Source organism: Orcinus orca, chromosome 8, assembly GCF_937001465.1.
Source record: "Orcinus orca chromosome 8, mOrcOrc1.1, whole genome shotgun sequence".
Lineage (NCBI taxonomy): Eukaryota > Metazoa > Chordata > Mammalia > Artiodactyla > Delphinidae > Orcinus > Orcinus orca.
This window is the reverse complement of record NC_064566.1, coordinates 533,643-553,680: the sequence shown is the minus strand read 5'-3', so window position 1 is coordinate 553,680 and position 20,038 is coordinate 533,643. Positions and strand designations below refer to the sequence as shown.

Here is a 20,038-nt window from a genome sequence, read left to right as displayed (position 1 = left end):
AGGCCGGTATCGGTGGCCAGAGGATCCACGGTCACACAGGGCCTGCCTGGTGTGGCCCCCCCGGGGTCAGGGCAGTGAGAGACACGGCTCGGGGGCTGCTGCCCACACACTTTATTAAGACGCACGCAGAGCCGGCCGCGGCCCCGCTGTGGAATGTGGGTGGACGGGGCTGCAGACCCGCCTCGAGCACCAGGACCAGTGGTCAGTCCCCCACCTCCCACCCCAGCCCCCCGCCCTGCACAGGGCTGCGGGGGAGCACACTGCTCTGGAGGGTACCTGGGTGTAAGAAGCATCAGAAGCCCCTCCCGACTGCAGCCCCGGCCGCGCGGCGGCGCTCACAGGCCTGGCTGGCAGCCTTGGGGGCTCTGGCTGCCCGGTCCTCCCGCCCCCATGCCTGGGCTGGTGAGAGGTCCTGTAGCGGGAGACGCAGGTGGGGACACGGTCATCTCCCCAGGGGCGACATCCTTCGGCAGCAAAGCAGGGGTGGCGGGCAGCTGGCAGCCTACGCACAGTAGGTGTCAGCCTTCACCACCTGGCAGTACATCGTCATGGCAAAGGTCAGGCCCAAAATCTGTGGGGAGAGGCGGGGGCTGGGCAGGGCTGCTCCAGGGACGACAGCCCGCGGCAGGCACCCCAACCCCAAACCACAGCTTCCCAGGTGGCCTGGAGCCCCCTTCCCTGGGGAAGCCTCGGGTAGAGCCTGCCCCCCACGGGCCCCTTGGGCTCAGCCCCAGACCCGCCTTCCCTTTGGGTTGGGCTTGGCCACCCTGGGCTCCGCTGGTGGTCTCAGGGCCTACGGGTTCCAGGCTAGGGCCCCCGCAGCTGCCCTCTGCCCCTCACCCCTTAGGGAGTGTCTGTCTGGGACCCCTGTCTGCACCCCACAAACAGGAGCTCCCCCAGGGTCCTGGCACTCGGGTCTTGCATGGGGGTTGGGGAGCAGAGGCGGGCTGGCTGGACTTCACACCAGGGCCTGGGCTGCCCACTTCACTCTGCACTGGGCAGTCCTGTGACCACCACCCACCACGGCCACTGGGTAGGGCCTGCAGGAATGGGGCTGGCACGTGGGCCCTTAGTAGAGGCGTCCAGTCTGTGCTTCCGTCCACGCGGAGACGGCAGGGCCCTCTGCTCAGGAGTCTGGGGCAGCCTGTCCTCTGAGGCGTCCAAGGTCACCTCCCCGTGGACATCGTCCCTGACTATCCCCCTGTGAGCCCCACCTCTGCCTGGGGACCCACACTCGTCTGCTGCTTTGTTCCCTGGGCTCAGGGCCTTCACACACATGCTGGGGGACCGGGGCCCGGGCCGGGGCGGGTCCCCGCGCACCTGAACCAGTGCTGTGCACAGCCCGAAGACGCCCACGGCCAGCAGGTTCTCCTGGAGCCACACCTTCACCGTCTCGTAACACGGCTGCGGGAAGAGCAGGCGTCACGGGGGCGCGAGGCTGGCCCTCCACCCCCAGTCCCGGGGCCAGGCTCACCGCCTTCCACCAGGTGCCGGGCGCGTGCAACCCGCAGCTCTCGCTGAACTCCAGGCAGCAGGAGTCCGGCACGCGCGTGGCGTTGTAGACCTCGAACCAGTCAGTGTAGTTGGAGACCCCGCAGCAGCGGAACTGTGGGAGAGGTGAGCAGGGACTGTGCGCCGGAGGGGGACACGCCCCTGCCCCGGCCACGCCCCCCGCCTACACGCCCGGCCACGCCCCGACTCACGTCTGTCTGGATGATGCTCCAGGCGTTGGTGAGGCCCACGTTACCCGGGGTGCCATACAGGTGTAGGCCCTTTTTCAGGTCCCGCTGTGCATACCTGTCGATCTGCAGGACAGCAGGGCCACCCTGTGGCCAGCTCCACCTGCCTCGTCCCGACCCCGGCCCGCCCCGGCCCCCTGTGCCTTTTGTCCCCCTCCCTGCGGTCACCTCCTCCCAGAAGTGCCACCAGGCTCTGGCCTTTGCCCCAAGGTCTCCCTGGGCCTCCCGTGGTGCCGAGCACGGGATCCAAGTCAGACACGTTAGTTAACGTACAGATGGAGACGGACGGGCACAGAGACCCTCGGGGCTGTGTCTGCGCACACCGGTTACAACCCACACGGCTCCGTGCTGCCAGCCGAGAGGGCCTGGATCTTGGTTCCTAAGAGCATTCGTTCTCCAATAAAGGAACCAGGCTCCCTGGAGAAATGGCCGATTCCAGGGCTGGGGCGGGGAACCCCCAAGATGGGCCTGGAGCGTCTTCTAGCACCAGAAAGGAGGGAGGTGCTCTGAGAGGCACGTAAGGGACGCGGGAGCCGACAGAGCTCCAGCCGCCAAAGCCAAACCGGATGAGCAAAAAAATAACTGTCTTGGAGTATAACCCAGAGGATAAAACACACGTAAATGAGCCCTCACTTGTGTAAGTGAGCAACTGAAGGGGAGTGGGGGATGGGAGCTTTTTCCTCTCCAACTGACACGCAGCTGAGACAGCGGGGGACCCAGCCCGGGCCTCCTGGGAGCTCAGACACCTTTCTGGAGCCTCCAGGCCCGGCCTCCTGGGGCTGCAGTTAGAAGCAAACCCACGGCCCGGCTCCCAGTGTCTGTCCACGCAGAGCTGGGCGTCCCTGGCGTGGGTTCTCGGCCCCTCCTGCCTCCTCGCTGCCCACGGCGCCTGGGCCTCGCTGGGGGGGGGAGGGGGGAACACCCACACCCACACCCGAAGCGGAGGCAGCCGTACCTTGTCGGTGTAGGCGAAGAAGAGGATGGCGAGGGAGGCCTCCAGCAGGAACACCAGCAGCAGCAGCACGAAGAACTGAGGGTGGGGAGGCCACAGCCTCAGCGGGCCAGCCCCCAACCTGCGACAGGCGCCCCCAGCCAGGTCTGCAGCCTGGGGACTGCCAGGCCCCTGGCCGCTGTGCCACCTCTCTCGGAACCCTCCCGTCTCCATCCCAGGGGCCGTCGTCTCTCGCTCGACCTTTAAGCACGTGTGTGTGGCCCGCGCCTGTGTCCTTGTGATGGGCAGCCGGGTGGAGGGACGCCCCGGGAGGCCCCATCCAGGGAGTGGGTCCAACTGCAGTGACCCCCCCAGCCCCCAGGTCACGTCCCCAAGGGCAGCCGGGGGGGGGGGGGCAGTGCCCACTCAGGGAGGACCAAGCTGGAGGAGCCATGACCCCTGACTGCTCAGACAGCTCACAGAGTGGCAGACTCCACTCGGGCACCCACAGAGGCACAGCCCTGACGCCACAACCAGGCTGAGCAGTGGAGCCTGCCGGCACCTCCTTTCCCGCCACATCGCTCCCCCAGAAAGGAGGGCGGGGGGCACGCCAGAAGCCAGGGTAAGTGGGGCACACCGCTCTTTGAAGCCCCACTGGCCCCATGGGGCCCCTGGACAGAGTGGGGAGAAGGGACAGGGCCAGGGGAGCGGGCCCGGTCCTCTCCTGGGGTGCCCGATCTTGTCCCCCCTCAACCTGGGCCCACGCTGCCCCAGCAGGCACCAGCCTCCGAACTCCAAGTCACCCCGTGGGAAAGGCCAGGGTCGGGGCCCCACCCGTGCCCCAGCTTCCTCCTTCATCCAAGGGGCCGAAGCCACACCCTACCCGCTGCTCCGAGGGGTGCAAGCCCCGACGGGAACATCTGGCACGTGCTGGACACTTGCGGAAGCTGCACAGATGGGGGACGTGCCCTCTGAGACCCTCTGGAGGCCCCACCCGTGACGAAAGCCCCATTTGAAGCAGGTGATTTAGGACCTGGGTGGCAGCCAGAGGCCTCTGTGCTGGTCACACTGATAGGTAGGGAGCCCGGCCCAGGGATCATTTTCCTCCATTATCTGTGATTAACATTCCCGCTTCTAAATCCATCTCCAAAGCTGAGGGTCCTGGGGGGCCAAGAGGGCTGGACAGGAGCTGGAGAGGGAGTCGTGGGAGAGGGGGTCTTGGAGGAAACAGGCCCAGTATCGGCTAGAGGGGCCCTGCCCGGCACACGTGTGTGTCTGTGTCTGTGTCCCTCAGGGGAGGCCTCCCCCGAGCACCACCACCCCCCCACCGCGGCCCGCCCGGCATGCCCCTCCCCCCGGACTCACAGTGAGCAGAAGGCATTTGTTCTCCTTGATGGCCCCGATGCAGCCCACAAAGCCGATGGCCATCACAAAGGTGCCGGTGACAATAAGCAGGTTGGCGGCTGACAGGGACGGGAAGGAGGAGGACAGGGTGGCGAAGTTCCCCTGCGTGGCCGCCAGCCAGATGCCGACGCCGAGGATGCCGCAGCCTCCCAGCTGGGCCCAGGACAGGGCGAAAGGGACAGGGGGGCAGGAGGTGAGCAGCCCACCAGATCCCTGTGGGCGAGCCCGGGCACCCTCGCTGCCTTGCTGACCTCCCAGTCTCGTCCTGTTATGGGGGCTGGATCCCCCACACACACCCTCGGCCCCAGCTCTTCCCTAGGAGGTGCAGTCCCTGGAGCTCCTGCCGGCCCGCTCCCTGGCCCCCTCCCCTCGACCACTGGAGCTTTTATTGAACTCCATAATTGCTCTTTATTACAAAAATCGATTGAGACAGGAGGAAGAGGCAGAGAAGGGCAGGCGGTGATGAATGCGGGGACGGCTCTTGGCCTGGGGGGGGGGGGTGCAGGGGCGAGCCAGCAGGGTGCCGAGGGCGCTATGGCTCCAGACCCCGGGACTCTTGAGCCTCTGGGTCGTCTCCAGATGAAACGGGAGCACGTGTCCAGGCTGGGCCGCGGGCAGGCGGCCCCCACACATGGCTGACCAACCCCTGGACCTACAGCATCCTGGGCTTTGGGAGACCACCTGGGGACTGATGCCTACGGGCTGGCAGCCCTGGGGGCCCTGCCCCACTCAAAACTGGGCATCACATGGGGCCCCGCACCCCCCGGGCCCAGAAGCCTCCTCGACATCTGGCCTTGACCCTGGCAGGGACCCCCCACCCCAGACTCAGGCCGGATGGGCCCTGAGACCCCTGCTTGAGGAGGCTTCCGCCTCCCCGTGGGCCTCCCCTCGTGTACTCACTCACCCCACCCCCACCAGCAGGCAGCCCTGGCTACAGGGGTGGGGATGGGGGACGCTGCTCCGCTCTCACTAACGCACCGGGGAGCACACACCGTGCGTGAAGCCGGGCCAGCAAGAGACCGCAATTATGGGGCGGGGGGCGGTGGTGCAGCTCCCAGCCCAACAGCAGCAGCAGCCGCGGGGTCCCCGAGGGGTGGGCGCGCCCGGGGCTCTGGCCCAGGCCTCCCGCTGGCGTCTAAGGTCCCTCTGGGCCTCGCCCGGAGCTGGCTAAGCAGGCCAGGAGAGCCCCAGTGGGGGTCTGGTCAGCTTAGGGCAAACACAGGGCTCCTCTCTGACCCCCACCCCATCCCCCTTTGCACCTTCCACCAAAAACAAGAGCTTCTGTCTAAAAATTATAAACCACCCACTCTGAACGCTCCTGGCTGAGGGTGGGGCCTGGGTGGCAGCACTAAGCATCCCAGACAGGACAGGGCTCTCGTGCCCTGGCCCGCATCCCATCTGAGCCCTCCTCGGGGCGGGGTGGGGGCTGCAGCTCCGGGCGTGTGCCCGGGGGTGGGGGGTGGGGCCAGCAGCCGGGCTGGGGGCACTGGCAGCGGGTGACGGCCCAGAGGATCCAGCCTTACCGCAGAGCTGGGCTGGGGCACAGCCCCAGGTATGGTGGGGTCTGCTGGCTGTACGGAGATGTGTGTGCCCCCACCTGTGGGATGGGGATGACCCCCGTGTGGCAGGCCCCGGCCAGCGGTGCGGGGGCAGAGCTGTCCACGGTGCTGACCGCTGGCAAGGCCACCATGAGGGAGCAAGGCTGGCCACCAGCGCCTCTGGGCACCCACACCTGCCCAGGGGGTGCCGTGATGGGACACAGAGAGGTTGGGACACGTGCTGGCTCCCTCAACCCTCCCACCCGACCTGCAGGTGAGGAACGGGGAGCTCTCCAAGGACGCCGGGGGGGGAAGGCTGAGCTGGGAGCAGCCAGCGGGGCCCTTGCAGACCTGCGCAGGCAGAGGGCTCCCCTGGCCTCTGGCCGGGACTGGGGCAGGGGAGGGACCCTGGGGCAGAGGCCAGGGAGGGCGAGCGTGGGGGCAGCCTCCCCTTGGAGGGAGCTGAAGTCGGGCCACTCTGGCTGCAGGAAACAGCGACCGGCCAGGCTGTCCTGGGCCCTCGCCCAGCCCACACACGTCCGTCCCCTGCAGAGCCCAGCAGCGCCCCCTCTGGGAGGGTTACGTCTCCGGGCTGAGCCCCCAGGCCAGGGCCCCAGTGGGGTGGGTGGGGCTGCCTCTGAGCAGAGAGGAGAATTGTTATTTAAAACCAAAGGGCTGCCCAGCTGGCTCTGCCTTCAAGGGCAGCGCGGATGGCTCCAGTCAGCAGGAAAATGAGCCCCTCCGAGCTCCCTGGCCCCGTGGGGACGCGTGGAAGGGCACGGGGAGGATACCACGGCAAAGTCACTGTGGAGGCGGTGGGGGGGGGGGCGTCCGGGTCGGGGGTATCCTGGAGGGGCTGGGCGCTGCCCCCAGCCTTGGTGGAAACAAGATTTCTTCAATTAAGACTCCACAAAGCATCCTCACCTCCAGCTCCGAGGTGGCAGGAGAGACACCCGCCGGCTGTCACCCAGGTGCTGCCGTCACACGCACTGTGACGCGGACACACAGCCCACGTCCCTCACCATCACACAGTTTCACCCAAACACGCACACACGTCACCGACGCGCTGCCCCGAAGCCCCAGGCGCCCCTTGTTCCAGCACATCACAGTCACCAGAAGCCCAGCACTCACGGGACGCATGCGCGTGGCTAATAAAACTACCTGTAATTTTGAAATCTGCGTAGGCAGCTTTTAAAACATTTTGGCAGGAAGATTACAGCCTCCAAGTACAGGAGAAGATGGGCCCTGTTGGACCCAGACAGGACATCCAACTCAGGACAAGTGGGGCTGAAGTCCTGGGAAGGCTGGGCACTCCAGGTCCCTCCCAGGACACGGTGGCCAGGACGTCAGCAGTGGGGCCACCCCCACCCTCCCCGTGTCCCACGCTGCACATCCCCAGCCCCACTCATCGCTGCCTGGGCCAGACAGAGGCCCAGGCGGGGCCCAGGAGCAGACCCCAAGCCCACGACAGCCTGGGAGACGAGCCCAGCCGGCCCACCGGGGTCCCCCGTCCCAGCCCTGCGGTCACCGGGGCCTCCCTGTCTCCCTCGCACACACCTGGGGCGCACACCCTGCCCACCTGTCCCCACCGGAACCCAGCCCATTGCCTGGCATGTCCGCCCCACTTCCTGCTGTCTCTCTTCTTGTCCACACATTCTGGGGGCTGGCCTAGGTCTTGACAGGTGGGGCCACTTGGTGAGGCCCATGTGGGGAGGGTACCAGCCGGCCCTCCACTGCTGCCCCTCCAGCCACATGGCTCAGGGTGGCAGATGGCCGGGCAGCTGGCCAGGTCCTTGGAACGGGGTGGAGGGCTGGGTGCCCACAGGGGCCAAGCCTGTGTCCAGAAGCCCCTCCCCCGGCAGCCTGCACAATCTTGGGGTGGGGGCCGGGCATGGTGGGGTGACACGCCCCTCCCAGCCAAGAACAGCCACAGGAGACGGGGAGAACACATCTCTACGAAGTTCAAGAATGGCAAAATGTATCCCCTGTGCCAGAAGTGACGTCTGCAAGGGCCCAAGGCCGGGGCTGGGGGGACTGAATGCAAGGGCTCGGGGACCATCCTGGCTGGGTGCCGTTCCCCCGGTGACATCTCCTCAAGCTGCCCACTGACATCTATGCAACGACTGTAATCAGTTTCCTTAAGCTCCAGCAAGCCCCACATCCCCCCAGGCTCCAGCCCATCAGGTAGGTGGCCCCACTGACCGGGGACCCCCTGAGGCTGGTGTCCAAGGAGGAGGAGCGGGCAGCCGGGGAGCAGACAGGGGGCAGGGCCTACGATGGCGAGGTGCGACCGGGCCCCCAGGCCTCTCCCCTGCCCCCGGCCCCGCTTAGTGGCTGAGGCCACACCTCTCTGCCCCAGACAGAACTCCCAGAGCCCCCGACCACCTGCTGCCACCCACTCCCTAATGGGAGCGGGACGGTTCAGAAAGGGATGCTCACGCGGGACCGACATCTTGTGGCATACTGACCCCTGACCTGACCAGGACGGCCAAGGACCCCCGCTTCGGGCTGCCCACCCACCCCGGCTCGGGGTCCCCAGGCAGCAGGACCCCCACTGCCCTGCCCCAGCCTGTTGCAGGAAGAAACCGGAGCCAGACACACAGATGCCCTCAGCACCTCCAGAAGGCTGGGGCCAAGAGGAGTCACGGGGTCTGAGGTCTGCAGGCCCCCGGCCTGCGCCAGGACCTCCGGCAGGGCACCCTGCACGTGCCTGTTTCCCCGACTGCGGCGGGGCTGGGGGAGGTGTTCCCACAGCCCTGCACAGCCCTTTGCCAGCATCTTCCACCGGTCTCGGCGTCTTGCCCAGAGGCCAGCGACAGCAGACCAGGCCTCGGTCTGTAGCTCATCAAAGGGGAAAACCAAGGACCCCTGTGGTGCTGCTGGGGAAACTGAGGACTCCAGGAGGGCAGGACTTGCCCAGAAGCCTGGGCGGCAGGCAGGGCTCAACCCCCAGCCCAGCCACACAGACAGACCCTGGCCACACTGCAGGGGGAGGCGGAGCAGGGAGGGGCCCAGATGCAAGACCAGGAGGCGCGCCTGCCAGGGAAGCAGGGAGCCGGGCCCTCAGCTGGGCAGGTGCGGGCTGGGCTGCACGGCTGAGGCTTGGGTGCGGCCCCCCGGCCAGGGGGGCCCAGAAGCACCTTCCCCTTTCAGAGCCAGCGCTGCCTCTGCCCAGGACCGCCCCCAGACCAACAAGACCGCCCCTGGGGCCACAGAAACTGCCCCTAGGGGAGCCCTGAGCACCCACCCAGAGCTGGAGAGGGGGAGGGAGAGCGCCCCAGGGGCCGCACACAGCCCTACTCACCAGGAGACACCCCTGACTCAAGGACCCTGGCCCTAAGCTGCCCACCACCTGTGCACGCCTGCAGGAGGGCAGCTGTGTCCCCAGTGGAGCTGTCCCTGCGCTGTGAGGGCCTGGATGCCGCAGGAGGGCAGGTGGAGGTCTGGGGGTCAGTTGGCACGGGGGCCTCTCCTCCCCTGGGCGCCCCCTGCTGCCCGCCGGCACCTTCTTGGCTCCCTGTCTCAGGGCACCCGAGCTGCAGTCCCTGGTGACAACAGGCAGGAGTGTTTCCTCTCCCGAGATGGGCCAATGACCCACAGGCCACGCAGGACCAGGCAGATCCACCCCAGTACAGATGGGTGATGCTTTCCAGCGCCAGTGGTACCTGAGGCTGGAGGCCTCAACCCTGCCCTTCCAGTCCCCATCCAGAAGCCCCCAGGGAAAACCCCGCAAACAGGGCACACAGAGTCAACTAACTTCAGAGCCCGCCCCTCCCCCATCCTCAGCCGGGGGCGCTGCCCCGCACTGGGGACGGAGGGGGAGGGGCGGGCTGGCGTTGCCGGAGGACACGAGCTTACGCCTGGGAAGAGAGACCTGCCAGGCGTGCAGGTGCCCAATGGGGCCAGGTGTGAGTGACAGGGCCTTGCGGGGGATCTGCCTATGGACAATGGGGGCTCTGAGGTGACTCCTGAAGGAAAGGGGTGCCCAGCACGGGCTGGGGGGCAGGAGGAAGCCACGGGGAGGTCACTGCATCTTGACCTCCAAGCAGGTCCATGGGCTGGAATCCTCACTCCCACTTCCCCTCAGTTCCTCCCAAGTGGGAAATGGGGGGGGCGGGAAACCTACCCCTCCTGCGGGGACTCTGCACCCCCAGACAGCAAACGAGCCAGGCTCTGGGGGAAGGGGTGCTCTAGCAGCAAGGGCCTAGTTGACAGCTGCACAGGGCCCGGGGGATGGATGTCCCGCCAGCCCCCCGACCATGCTCACCACCCCGGCCTCGGCGTGTTTCCCATGGGCCCCCTCTCTGACCCCCAGGCCTCGAACCCCTCTGGGCACAAAGGTGGGGTGTGGAGAGACCAAGACAGCACACTGGCAGGGGCCCAGTTTGCTTGGCTGGGGAGTGTAATTGGATAATAAAAGGGAACTGGATTTTCTAGCCCAGGAGGGGATCCCAGGGGGTTCCTGAATTGTTCTTTCCTGCGATGAGGACGTCATCCACGGCAGGAATCAGTGGAGTGTGTCCGCCCTGCAGCTGGTACGGAGGCTCCTTCAGGGTTCACAGGGCAGATACAGTTCGGCCTGGGGGCCCATAAGGGTGGGCTGCTCTCAGAGCACAGGCCCCCTCGAGGGGCCCCCTCTCGTTTACCGGGCAAACAGGTACCCGGGTCACTGGGGAGGTGAAGGAAGGGGAGAAGCAGGTCCTGCCCACCACCTGGGACCATCCCCCACACCCACTGCCCATCCCCCAGTCAGTCCACCACCCTCACTGCTCACCACCATCATACCTACGGCTGCCAGCTCTGGTCACACTGCCTAAGGCACACTGACCCTGCCAGCAGCTCACTGCTCACTACGCTTGTGCCCACTGCATCTGGTCAATGTCCCCCGCCAAGAGAAAACAGTCACCTCTGCACATGCCTGGACACAGCTCCAGCTGTACCCACCTCTGCTGCTGGCTCCTGGCCTCTCGGGGGGCTCCTCCGCTCTGGGCCCGGGCCTTGCCCCTCCCAGGAGCCCCTTGCAGAGAACAACTCTTCGGGTGACTGCCTCGGGAGGGGCCAACTGGGGCAGGAGCCCCCCAGGCTGGCCACCCGTCCCAGCAACCCTCCCACTTCCCAGGCCAGAGTCCAGGAGAGAAGGGATGTGCAGAAATGCGGCCCGGTTTCTGAGCATTTCTCCTTAACTGGACCTCATGCAAATGAGCTTACAATTGACAGCTTCCTTCTGGGGTCCAGAGCCCAGGCAGGAGAGAAAGCCACGCCCCCTCATTCCCAGTTGTGGCAGAAGGGTGGGAGCAGAAAGTGACCTTGGCATCAGCTCTCCACCAACCCTCCCCCAACCCAGCCAGTGGGGCCCAGGCCTGGCCAGGCATGCTCTAGTTGCTCAGGTGTGACACCTGCCACAGCCCGAGCCCAACACCCTCCCTGCCCTTTGGGTCTGGGTGGCAACTGTGTCCTCCGGTTTGGAGGGACGGGGGCCACCCTGTAGCACCAATACCTCTACCCTGGACACAGGCACCTCCTCTGAGCAAACCCAACCCACCTCAGCGAAAGTTATGAAAGCCCTGGTCTCCCGCCGACTCCTCATCCCGCCCAGGGTCTGGTCCAGCCGGAGGGTTCACCCACATACACCCTCTCCCTTCCCTGCTTCGGGAGGCTGGGGACCGTCTCCCCTACCCCCCGCCCAGCCCCTCCCCAACTGCGGTCCCTGGAGCCAGGAAGGCCGGTCTGCAGGGGAGGCGAGTGCAGAAAGGACATGGTCTGCGCCCACGAAGAGGAAGGGAAGGGGCGGGAGAGGAAGGCACCAGCGGCTCAGCGCACGGACAGGAGCTCACACCCGGTAGAGGCCAGGCGCAGGGCCCCACGCCGACCTGCGGCAGGTGCGGGACACGGCCGGTCTCAGGAAGAGACAGAGAGGGGAGAGGACGCGGGGCGGCCGCCCACAGGGCAGAGGCCCGGCGGACCCCAGCGGCACCGGAAACCCTCCCCAGGGGCCGGTCCAGCCCTGGCCCCCGGCGACCCCAGGCACACCCCCCAGTCCGCGTCGCGGGTGTCCCCCCCCCATTCCAGCGCGAGCAGCGACCCCGGGGCCCCGCCGCCACTCACCCAGAAGAGCAGGTTGAAGGCGAACATGAGGTACTTGACGCCCTGCAGGCAGCCGCGCGCCATGCTGCAGCGCTTCAGCTCTAGGAGGAAGATGAAGGACAGGTCCAAGTAGAAGACCACGTACTTGCTGCCCTTGGGCGACGTGTAGCGCGCCTGGGCCGCCTTGGGGCCAGGGTTGGCGTGTAGGCCAAAGAAGGGGCCGCCGCGCGCGAAGCCCGGCTCCTTGCCCGGCGGCGACGGGCTGCGCCGGTACGTGGACTCGTCCGTGCTCGAGCGGCGCATCGCGCGGAGCCGCCGGGGCCGCCCCACGCTCCGCGCCCCGGCCCGCGGTGGCACCGGGCGCGCCGCTCCGCTCGGACCCGCGGCGGGCCCGGGACACCGGCCGGCCCGCCGCAGCCCCGGCCCCGGCCCCGGCCCCGGCCCCGCCCCGCGTTCGCCCGCCCGCCCGCCTGCCAATCCTCGAAGGCCCCGCCCCCGCGCGGACCCCCTCCACGCCTCGCCGCCCCGCCCCTCAGATCCGACCGCTCCGCCCCGCGCCGGCCAATCGCAGCCCCGGGACGGTGCCCCCGCGCCGCCCTCGGCCCTCGGCCCGCGCCTGCGTCCCTCGCTCCCTCCCCTTCCCCGTCCGGCCCGGGAAGCGCGGTAGGGAACTGGGGGCGGGCGTCCAAGCAGCTCTCAGTCCTGGGTGCGACGGGCCGGGCCTTGCCCAGGAGCCGCAGCGCGCCGGGACCCCAATGCCGGCCGGGCTCTGAGGCCTCCGACCGCAAGCGAAACGCAAAGCGCTATACAAATAAGGGGTGACCCAGTTGCTGTCTGGTGGCGACTAGCGGCATCTCCGGCCCGGGCCCCTGGCCCAGATCGAAGTAGCGCGGGGAACGCAGCTGGAACCCACCGGGGGTGCACACTCTCCAGCGGCCCACCCTGGGCTGAGCGAGCGCTGCGCGGGGACCCCAAAGCTCCCGCAGCTCACATAGGACAGGGGTCAGCCTGGGGGATCCAACCTGGTGGGCGGTCCTGGGAGAGGCAGCAGAGTTGAGGTTTGAAGGACAAGCCCCTCAGAGGGGCCAGGGCGAGGGAGAACAAGCGGGGAGGGTGCTCTGGGGCACCCTGGGTGCCCAGAGGGTAGGTCACTCTGTAAGGCATGAAGGGAGGTTTTCAGACTTAAAGGGAGGGGCCGGACACACAGGAGTGCAGGAGTCATCACTGGGCACCCAGAGACAGGCCGCATGCAAGGCTGGCGGCCCACTCCAGGCCCAGAGCTCACGCAGGCCCCCCTGTCCTGCCATGGTCCCATCTCCCTGGGGAGGGAGCAGGCCCGGCCTCACCGGCATGTGACATGTGCCCGTGACACATGTCACACAGGACCCTTCTCTGGTTTGACGCTCTGCTGCCACTGTCTTGAAATTCTCCATGATTTTTTTTTTTTTTTTTTTTTTGTGGTACGGGAGCTTCTTACTGTCGTGGCCTCTCCCGTTGCGGAGCACAGGCTCCGGACGTGCAGGCTCAGCGGCCATGGCTCACGGGCCCAGCCGCTCCGTGGCATGTGGGATCCTCCCGGACCGGGGCACGAACCTGCGTCCCCTGCATCAGCAGGCGGACCCTCAACCACTGCGCCACCAGGGAAGCCCTCTCCGTGATTTTTGACCAAGAGGCCCTGAACTTCATTTGGCACCAGGCCCTCCCAGACACATCCACACAAGCCAGGTGACAGGGACACATGATGCTGCAAGGCCCCTTGCACCGGCGGTGTGGTGTGCACACGTGCTGCCGTTTAGACAGACACACGCCAGGCGCAGCCTAGAAGTCAGAGGTGGGGAGACTCCCCTCAGCTGTGCCTCCACAGCCCACCCATTGGTGGAGGCCCTGGGCCGTGTGGGGAGGACCTCAGCATGGGGCCCAGATGCCTCCTCCCCATCTGCCCTGGGCCTCTCAGCTCAGCAGGGGAGCCAGGCTTGGGGGAGAGTGGCCACAGGCCTGGATGCAGCCTGCACCCTGGACTGGGTCTTCCCAGTCACTGAGGCCGCCCACTGGTGGCGTCCACACCATCGGATGGTCCCAAAAACTAAAGTCCAAAGAGGGAAGGACTCGCCCAAGGTCAGCAGAACTCAGATGGGAGAAGAGAGGAAAAGAAGTCGGGGAATAAGAAGGAGGAGGAAGGTGGTGGGGGGGAGGCCCGTCAGTGACAAAGTGACAGACTGAGAGAGTGAGAGGTGCCCGAGGTAGCATGTCTGGGGGATGTCTGCTGGGCTGGGGGCCCAGTGAGGTCTGGCAGCCCTGCAGGGCCCTGAGGACCACTGCACCAGTCCTGCGCTGCCCCGGCGGGCTCTGAGGAGAACTGCAGCTCAAGCCCCCAGGGCGGTGTCCTTGCAAGGTCCTCCCTGAGCCCAGCTGGCCCTGGTAGGGAGTGGGGACAGGAGAGCCCCAGCATCCCCGCCCTGCCCACATGCCAGCCAGCCTGGGGCTTCCCATAGTCCCTGCACCCTGTCCTCCGCCAAGGATTCTTTGGCGTGTCTGGACCCCTGGAAAGGGGTACAGCGGTGCCCACGCGCCAGGGGCCCAGTGAAGAAGTGAGCCTTGCAGGGCCCCCATCTGGGCCCCGTAGAGACCACTGGCCGCAGCTCTGCCCAGAGAGCAAGTGGCAGCCGGTGACCCCTGGAGATCCTGGGGAACTCCAGCAGCCTCTTGCTATCTTTCCCTTGGCCCAGCTCAGGCAGCCCCACGCACCCAAGCCAGGGATGGACACTCAGGGCCCCGAGGGTCGCAACGCACGAGAGGGCCTGCGCTCAGTATGCACACTGGACACAGGAGAGCTGACGAGGGCTGAAGGACATGTCTGTCTCCCCAGCCTGGTCACAGGCAGGGCCTCTGAGGACAAGGGTGGGGTCCTCCCCCCGTTGCCCGTCCTCCGCTTCATCACACTGCAGCTCAGGGCGGGGGTGGAAGGGTGGCCTGGGTTCCCACGATGGGGCCCAGCACCCAGGCTGCCCTCTCCCCAGCCTCACTCAGCCAACACCATGCCAACGCCCCCAGAACTCCTGCCGAGCCCTCTGTTTCTAAAACCTGCACCCATCACCCCAGGTGAGCCTGTGAGTCTGAGCTGAGATTAAACCAGAAAACCACCAAGGATGCCAGGGACAATGGCAATGAGGACGTGAGCACATCAAGGCCACCAGTGGGGTGCTTCCCAGCCCCCAGGAACCCTGTCCTCAAAGTCCAGCCATTCCTCCAGCAAGGGGACCCCGGTGAGACATGCTGAGAGGGTGACAGCTGGCTGGCTCAGCCTCGGTCTGTCCCGGGACCAGGAGAGTATCCAGCCAGCAAGGCCCTTGGGCCAGGCGTGGGGGAGACCAGGAGGCCACCCAGCGCTGCCCCCGCTGCCCCACGGGCCGCGACGTACCTGGGTTTGCGGCAGGGAAGAAGGTAGGCGGTGCCCGGCGCCCCTGAAGGCTGGCCAGGCGGCAGGTGAGCAGTCAGCAAGGCCAAAGCCGGAGCTCTGTGGAAGGAAGACGGGCAGAATGGAGGCCGTGCTGCACCTCATTCCCAGTCTCTGTGGGGCTCTCCACTCAGGACCAGGTCCCTGCAGGGGCAGTGGGGGCTGGGTGGTGGTGCACTCAGACTCAGGGGGCCAGAGCACCAACCAGCAGCCCAGACCGGGGGACTGCATCCCCACCCTCTGGTCACTCAGCCTTCTGAGATGCCCTGGCAGACACGAGAGTACCCACATGCGGACATGCACACAGAGAAGACACATGTTCAGAGTTGGGGACACACACACGGACTGAGGGCCGTCCAGCCCCCAGCGGTCCTGGAGCCCTGAGACCCGCCGGCATTGTCCACTCATTCTGAGGTGCCCTGCACCCCATGCCCTCCTGGGTTCCCAGCAGACAGATGCCATGAGCCACCAGCCTTACGCTCTGCCCAGGGAGCCAACAGGCAATGACTTACATGGGGCCGTGAACCTGCCATTGGCGCTCGAAGGGGGATTCTGTCCTCCCCTACCAGCCAGGGATTGCGGGGGGGGGGGGGGGGGGGCAAGGTCACACGCCCCGCCCATCACACCTCACCCCTCAGACCAGCGGCTCCTTGCAGCCTGGGGGTGGATCAGGTGTCTTTCCAGCGGCCCAGGGGCAGGAGGGGACAGCCACACTGGCACATGCCCACCCCGTCACAGCCATGCCCTCGTGGGCAGCCCACTGCCAGCCAGTCCACTCAAACCCACACCTGGGGCAGACATGAAGCCGCTGAGCGGATGGAGGCCCCGGCAACGTGAGACCTGTCCCTTCATTTAGGGGAACGAACAGCACCCACCACGGTGGGGCGAGGAGGCACGTGGGCCCAGGGCCCGGGACCACCCCCCCCAGCAACCGCTGTGCCCAGGGAAGACGCGTCCGTGGAGGGGTTTCAGGCCCAGTGACACATCGAGGGCAATGAGTGGGAGGGACGCGCCCCTCCCGTGTTCTTTGATGAACCCCTGCCCAGGAGCTGAGGGGCCCAAAGCCCATAGCCACAGCGCAGAAGCAGAAGACCACGCATCGCAGCCCACCACCCCTCCAGGCCTGAGGCTGCGTCTGCACACCCCGCACGCCCAGACCCGGGTGTCAGGCCCTACTGGGCAGCTCCACCAGCACCCCTCCTGGCCCCCACCCCAGAGGCACCCCTGGACCCTCCATGAATAACCTCCCCGCCTCCCGGCCCCCACAATGCCCCTCCATGAGTCCGGGGCCCCCAGCCGCATCCTGGGCAGCCCAGCCACAAGCCTGCGGTCAGGGTATGGGTGCAGGGCCCGACAGCACCGGGCTGGCCCTCTCCCTCACCCAGGCCCAGCCTCCTCCTCCAGGAAGCCTCCTTGCCCCACACCCTGCTCTGGGCTTCCTTTGAGCACAGGTTCCGACATGCCTGCGTCCCCCGGAATGGCTCGTGCAGCCCGCAGTCAGGATGCGGGCTGAATGAGAAGCCCGTGACAGACCCTCCCGCAGCCGTCTAGCCCTAGGCTGGGCCTTCTGAATTCCCCGGGGCCCCAGGGCGGGGGCAGGCAGGGACCTGGGGGAGCGCGAGCCACACAGAGGTCGTGGGTGCCTACCTGGCCAGACCAGGGTCTAACTCAGAGAAGGACCTCCCCGAACGCCAGAACAGAGCTTGCCCCGGAGGCCTTGGAGGCCGGGGGTGGACGGCAGCAGGGCCCGGCCCGGAGCACACACCCCAGCGGGCAGCACAGGCCGCGCGGTGTCGGCCTTCCTGCTGCCACTCCGACCCCCGCAGGCCCCAGAGCCCACCCAGGCCCGCACCCCCTCCCGCCTCCCCCCACCCAAGCTGCAGCCCCTGGGGCTGGGAGACACCCCCTCCAGGGGAGGGGTCCCCGAGGAAGAGGCCGCGGAGGGGCCCCAGGCTTTCCCTGGGCCCACCGAGGCCAACCCCAAGCTCAGGGCCCTCCCCTGCCAGCCTGCTGCTCCCGCCGCCCCCAGGCCCCGGGAGCACCCTTCTCCGGTGCCCACAGTGTACGTGCCCCACCTCAGCGCTGACACCCCACCCGCCCCCTCCTGAGTGGTGCCCTCGGGGAGCCCCATGTGGGGCCAGGCTGGCAGAAAATCACATGATCACGTTCCCAAAGGCCATGGGCCCGGCCTGTCCACAGGGTCATTAGGCTGGGCCAGCTCAGCCTCAAGCATGCCTGCAAATACCACCACTCTCGAATACCACCCCGGGGGCTGGGGCCCAGAGGGTTACCGTAGATGCTGCAGGCGGGTGACCCCGTCGGACCCTGGGGAAGCGTCCGAGCACCCCGCTCACCCCACCGCGTGAGCACGAGTCTACCCAAGGCAGCCGGGGCTCCGGGCTGAGCCTGGGACCCCCAGGCCCACACAGCCAGTATGGGGACCCTCCAGCTGGGCAGTGTCTGGTTCCACCCACGCTTCACAGATGGGGAAGCGGAGGCTGTGATCCAGGACCAGGGGCCAGGGTCAGCTGACTCCCAGCCTGTTTCCAGGACAACACTCAGGGCCAGAGGCTGTCTGCAGCTAAAACTTCAATCGCTGATTTCCCCTTGTCCCCTGCCTGCCCTGAAGTGACCCTCCTCTAGCAGGAAACAGGGCTCTTGGGTTCCAAACCACATGTAAGCACAGCCCTCCCTCCCTGTGCCGCCGCCCCTGGGGGCAGGACACCCCATTCTCGGAAAACAAGCGCCTCACTCTCCCTGCCCCACCTCCGGCCCTTCCCAGAGGTCTGGGCCACATCTGTGCTCACACCCCACTGCCCCTGCAGGCAGGCCTGGCCCCGCTCCCCCTGACCCTATGTGTTGGGCTCCCGGGGCACCCTCCCGCCCCTGCCCACCCTGAGGAGAGCCAGGCCTACGCCCCAGCCTGCCCCCCCCCCACACACACACACACGAGGGGGCCAGCTGAGCAGGGGGCAGGGCTGACCTCTGAGGCTCCCCTTGGTCCTCAGGTCTAGCCTGGCCAGGCCTGAGCCAGGGCAGAGTGGAGACGGAGGGTCAAGTGCCCCAAGGGGCCTCTGTGCACATGTCTGTAGGGGACCTGCACACAGGCAGCCACACTGCTCCCCACGGCCTCTCCTGGGAAATCAGGGAGCTGGAGGGAGGAGACTCCCCCCAATCTACACACAGCTCTCAGAATTCCAGGAATGTCAACTTGGCTCTCGGGCCCCTCAGTCTCTGGGAGTAAACAACTTCTGGGGCCAGAGCAGGATGAGGCGGACCATGGGCCCCTCCTCCAGGAAGCCTTCTGCCCACACCCGCTCCCGTTACCGAAGAGCTACCCAGATGGCATCCCAGATCCCTCCCCTGTTTCCCTCACCTCCACAGGTGCGGCAGCCTCTACAGCTGAGCCCGGCTCCAACCCCAGGCCACTGTGACTCAAGGCCCCTGCCCCGCCGGGGACAGGATGTGTCCCGTCAGCCTGGGAAGGGGGGGCACTGGGCAGGGAGGTGGCCTCTGCTCGTGGCTCCGCACGTGGCAGGGTGGGGGATGGCAAACGTCCCTGGGGAGGCTGTCAGGGCCCAGACTTCAGGCGGGCAGAAGCTCTGATCAACCTCTCCAGGACACTGGGGACCCCCATCTCCCTGCCCCTCAACTAAATCCAGACTCCGTCACCCACCCTGAGAGGACTGTCAGGCCCCACCCACCCCAACCAGAAATCCAGACGCCCCAGACCAGCAAATGTGCCCAGACTTTGCATAGGTGCCTAAGTTACAGGGGCCACTGTGAGACACATCTACCTTTCTCAGCCCAAAGCTCACCTCCTCCAGGGAGACTTCCCTGCTTCTCACGGCACACAGCCACAGGATCAGGGGGCTCACCCCAGGCCATTTCCAGAGACACAGCCTCCCCTCCCTTTAAATCCTTCATGGCCCCTGCTCCATCACCTCCAGCTCCGACACCTACTCTGTCCCACAAGTACAGCCTCCAGGCCTCAGCCCATGGGTCCCCTTTGCCGGTATCTGTCCTGCTCCCTCACACACACTCGGGATCCCTTGTCAAGGCTCAGCTCAAAGGACACCACTTCCACGACGACCCCCTGACCACCCTCCGCTCCTCAGAGACCCCACGCTCCCAGATCGCAGGCGCCCGACTCATCAGAGCCTGGCCTGGGACGGGTGCAGCCAGCCCCATCTCGCACCCCCTCGCAGCCCCTCCCCCGGGAAAAAGGCAGGAGGGACAGGGGCGAAGCGGACCGAAGCGGCGCTGGGGGTTGGAGCGGCCGGCTGAGCCCGCCACCCGCCGGGTCACTCGCACCGTGCCCTCCCGCCATCAGGGATACGGGCAACTACCGGGCCGGGACCGTTACTGTGCGGGCGATCGGGCTGGGCGGCGACTCCGAGGGTCCTCCAAACTCAGCGCAAAGACCCCCGGGTGTCCACGGGCAGCGGCTTCAGGTGGAGAGACCCTCCCCCCTTCCTGGTCCCCACTGGCCGCCGGTCAGCCGCTCTCCTCGCCCGCAGCGGGGTCGCCGCGCCCCGGCCCGGCCCGCAACTTTTTGCTGAGACTCGGCTCGTGCTCTGCGCTCGGGGCCTGAAATTTGCGCCGGCTCGGCTTGGGCTTGGGCCCGGCTCGGGCGCGCGGGCAGCGGGACCCGGACTGCATCCCCGCCGGGGGCGCTATACCTGCGGGCAGTCAGCTCGTCGCGCAGCTGTCAGTCATGCGGACACGAGAAACGCGAACGCCGCCGCCGGGCCCTTACGGCCCCGCCCGGACGCCGTAGGCCGGGATGTACCAACGTGGCAGGCGGGGTGCGCCGCCTGCTCCTGCCGCGGCCGCACGGGCCTCGGAAACTCGTCGCGGAGGGAAGCGGACGGCAACGGCACCAGGG

General features: G+C 67.1%; 2 protein-coding genes across 9 annotated transcripts; both read right to left on the bottom strand.

Moving 5' to 3' along the window:
- Positions 1 to 88: 88 nt before the first annotated feature.
- On the bottom strand, positions 89 to 19,966 carry TSPAN4 (tetraspanin 4). Of its 8 annotated transcripts, none has more exons than XM_033402601.2 (10): positions 19,833 to 19,966; positions 15,115 to 15,210; positions 11,718 to 11,797; positions 4,036 to 4,227; positions 2,695 to 2,769; positions 2,013 to 2,219; positions 1,704 to 1,805; positions 1,475 to 1,606; positions 1,321 to 1,404; positions 89 to 571 (listed from the first exon to the last, which is right to left on the bottom strand). In XM_033402601.2, the coding sequence occupies exons 3-10, from the start codon at positions 11,778 to 11,780 to the stop codon at positions 503 to 505; spliced, it is 924 nt and encodes a 307-aa protein (XP_033258492.1). In that variant the 5' UTR covers positions 11,781 to 11,797; positions 15,115 to 15,210; positions 19,833 to 19,966; the 3' UTR covers positions 89 to 502. The 8 variants fall into 8 exon arrangements, with proteins under 8 accessions (XP_033258492.1, XP_049569960.1, XP_049569959.1 ...); XM_049714003.1 differs by lacking the exon at positions 19,833 to 19,966 and adding an exon at positions 18,527 to 18,633; XM_049714002.1 differs by lacking the exon at positions 19,833 to 19,966 and adding an exon at positions 17,442 to 17,628.
- Positions 4,241 to 11,705, bottom strand: LOC125960237 (uncharacterized). The gene is made up of 2 exons (XM_049713998.1): positions 4,715 to 11,705; positions 4,241 to 4,636 (listed from the first exon to the last, which is right to left on the bottom strand). Exon 1 carries the CDS (start codon positions 8,062 to 8,064, stop codon positions 7,018 to 7,020), a length of 1,047 nt encoding a protein of 348 aa, XP_049569955.1. The 5' UTR covers positions 8,065 to 11,705; the 3' UTR covers positions 4,241 to 4,636; positions 4,715 to 7,017.
- Positions 19,967 to 20,038: the final 72 nt, after the last annotated feature.

Excerpts from the sequence above, each read along its gene's own strand:
- TSPAN4 (XM_033402601.2), bottom strand. The coding sequence starts at position 11,780 with ATGGCGCGCGGCTGCCTGCAGGGCGTCAAGTACCTCATGTTCGCCTTC. Across the intron at positions 4,228-11,717 it reads CCTTCAACCTGCTCTTCTGG|CTGGGAGGCTGCGGCATCCT; the intron begins GTGAGTGGCGGC and ends TCCTGGGCCCAG. Across the intron at positions 1,806-2,012 it reads GTGCCCGTCCGTCTCCATCT|ATCGACAGGTATGCACAGCG; the intron begins GTACGTTAACTA and ends GCTGTCCTGCAG.
- LOC125960237 (XM_049713998.1), bottom strand. The coding sequence starts at position 8,064 with ATGTCGGTCCCGCGTGAGCATCCCTTTCTGAACCGTCCCGCTCCCATT.